The sequence below is a fragment of the Galeopterus variegatus genome, unplaced genomic scaffold (assembly GCF_000696425.1).
Source record: "Galeopterus variegatus unplaced genomic scaffold, G_variegatus-3.0.2 Scaffold374, whole genome shotgun sequence".
NCBI classification, from domain to species: Eukaryota; Metazoa; Chordata; class Mammalia; order Dermoptera; family Cynocephalidae; genus Galeopterus; species Galeopterus variegatus.
In genome coordinates this window covers 621,036-622,561 of record NW_007726485.1, presented here as the reverse complement: position 1 = coordinate 622,561, position 1,526 = coordinate 621,036, and the positions used below count along the sequence as shown (strand labels likewise).

General features: G+C 39.4%; 1 protein-coding gene across 1 annotated transcript in view; it reads right to left on the bottom strand.

Annotated features, from left to right (window-relative positions):
- The window catches only part of KCNMB3 (potassium large conductance calcium-activated channel, subfamily M beta member 3), a 10,696-nt gene that overhangs the window by 2,330 nt on the left and 6,840 nt on the right, over positions 1–1,526 (bottom strand). Inside the window, exon 3 of the mRNA XM_008568112.1 lies at positions 179–377. Within this exon, the coding sequence (XP_008566334.1) occupies positions 179–377 (199 nt within the window). The remainder of the gene's footprint in view (positions 1–178; positions 378–1,526) is intronic.

Genomic DNA, 1,526 nt, shown 5'->3' with positions numbered 1-1,526 from the left:
CTGACACCACCAAGTCAAGGGTTGAGATCCCCTTACCGGTCATCTTTAAAAAAAAAAAAAATGTTTACTAAAAGGAAACATTTATCCGTAGGGATTGCTCTGGGTTCTGCATTCTATAAGGACAGCATGGAAGCATTGCTATAATAAGAACTCTGTAATTACATAAACTGTACATTACCTTGGAATTTAACTGGACAGCCTCTTCGTTATAATGTAGGAGAGCTTTCTGACCCGAATGGGTGAGGTTCACAAACACCTGAAGACATGGGTACTTCCCCTGACCTTGGCAGTCCACACCACAGGTGAAAGCACAGTCCAGCCAGTCGTCCATGATGTGTGTTTGGATGGTAGTGCAGTTTGATTCTTCTCTGTGATTACTTCAATTTGAAAAAATAAATGTTCTAAATTTCTAATATGGTAGCCCAAAGCATTTGTCTATTCCCAGGTAATATAGGAGCATTACAGAAGGCACATAATGTTCAGGGAGCATGGAGGACAGAGAGGGTAAACAGCAGCAAATTGGCAAGTTCCGTCTGAATTCTGTTCCCTACAATATACCAACCTTTAGATCAATGGTTTTCAACTTCAAAATCACCTGAACGAGTTTGTTAGAATGAAGAATTTGTTAAAATGTGGATTCCAGGACTGCACTCCCAGAGATTCTGGTTCAGTAGGTCTGAGTTGAGACCCAGGAACCTGTATATTTAATAGTATTTAAGATGCAGATATTTGAAGACCCATACTGTAAGCAATGTTACCTTAAATACTGTAACACCACCAAGATCCACACTCATTCAGAAATCCCATCATCTCTCATGCCTCATTATGTCAAGATGCACTCATCTCAAGATGCACTCTGGCTTAGCGTGAGGAAAATGTGCCTTTGGGAGAAATCCAACTACAGGGCCTTTGGTCAACACAGCCTACAGAAGTTACGGTAACAAGATACCCACTCTACTTCCAAAGAGGCAAATGCAAATCATACAAAGACTCTCTCAGAATACTCACCACGTTTTTGCTATCAGTAAGTTTTTGAGGTCAGGAGCTACTTCTATTCATTTTTACATTCCTCAAAGCATACAGCACAATGCCTCTCACTTAGTAGAGGCTCAATAAGTGTTGTACTGAATTAAATTTTACTTGGAAAACGTTCCTTTAGAATTTGTACATGTACTATATACACAGAACGGCCTACGTGCTATGAGAAGTCGTAGACAAAATTCCTGCCATGAAGACCTTGTGGTGGTGGTGAGGAGAAAGACCATATATGTATGAAATTATCAGAGAACAAGTCCAGGATAAAGTAAATGAGAGTAAGAGAAGATGTTTTGATTGAATGTACATTGAGGGCCCTCACACTCACATCTGTGATCCCTGTGTTCATTTCCTGGTGCCTTAACAACACAAGAAGTTAAGTTAGCAAGCTCTAAAGTCAGATGTTTGTAAAGCTTTGTTTAACTAGGTTCATACCACACTCTTATTAATAGCTTTGACCATTTTTCTTTATTAATATAACTTGAGTCACA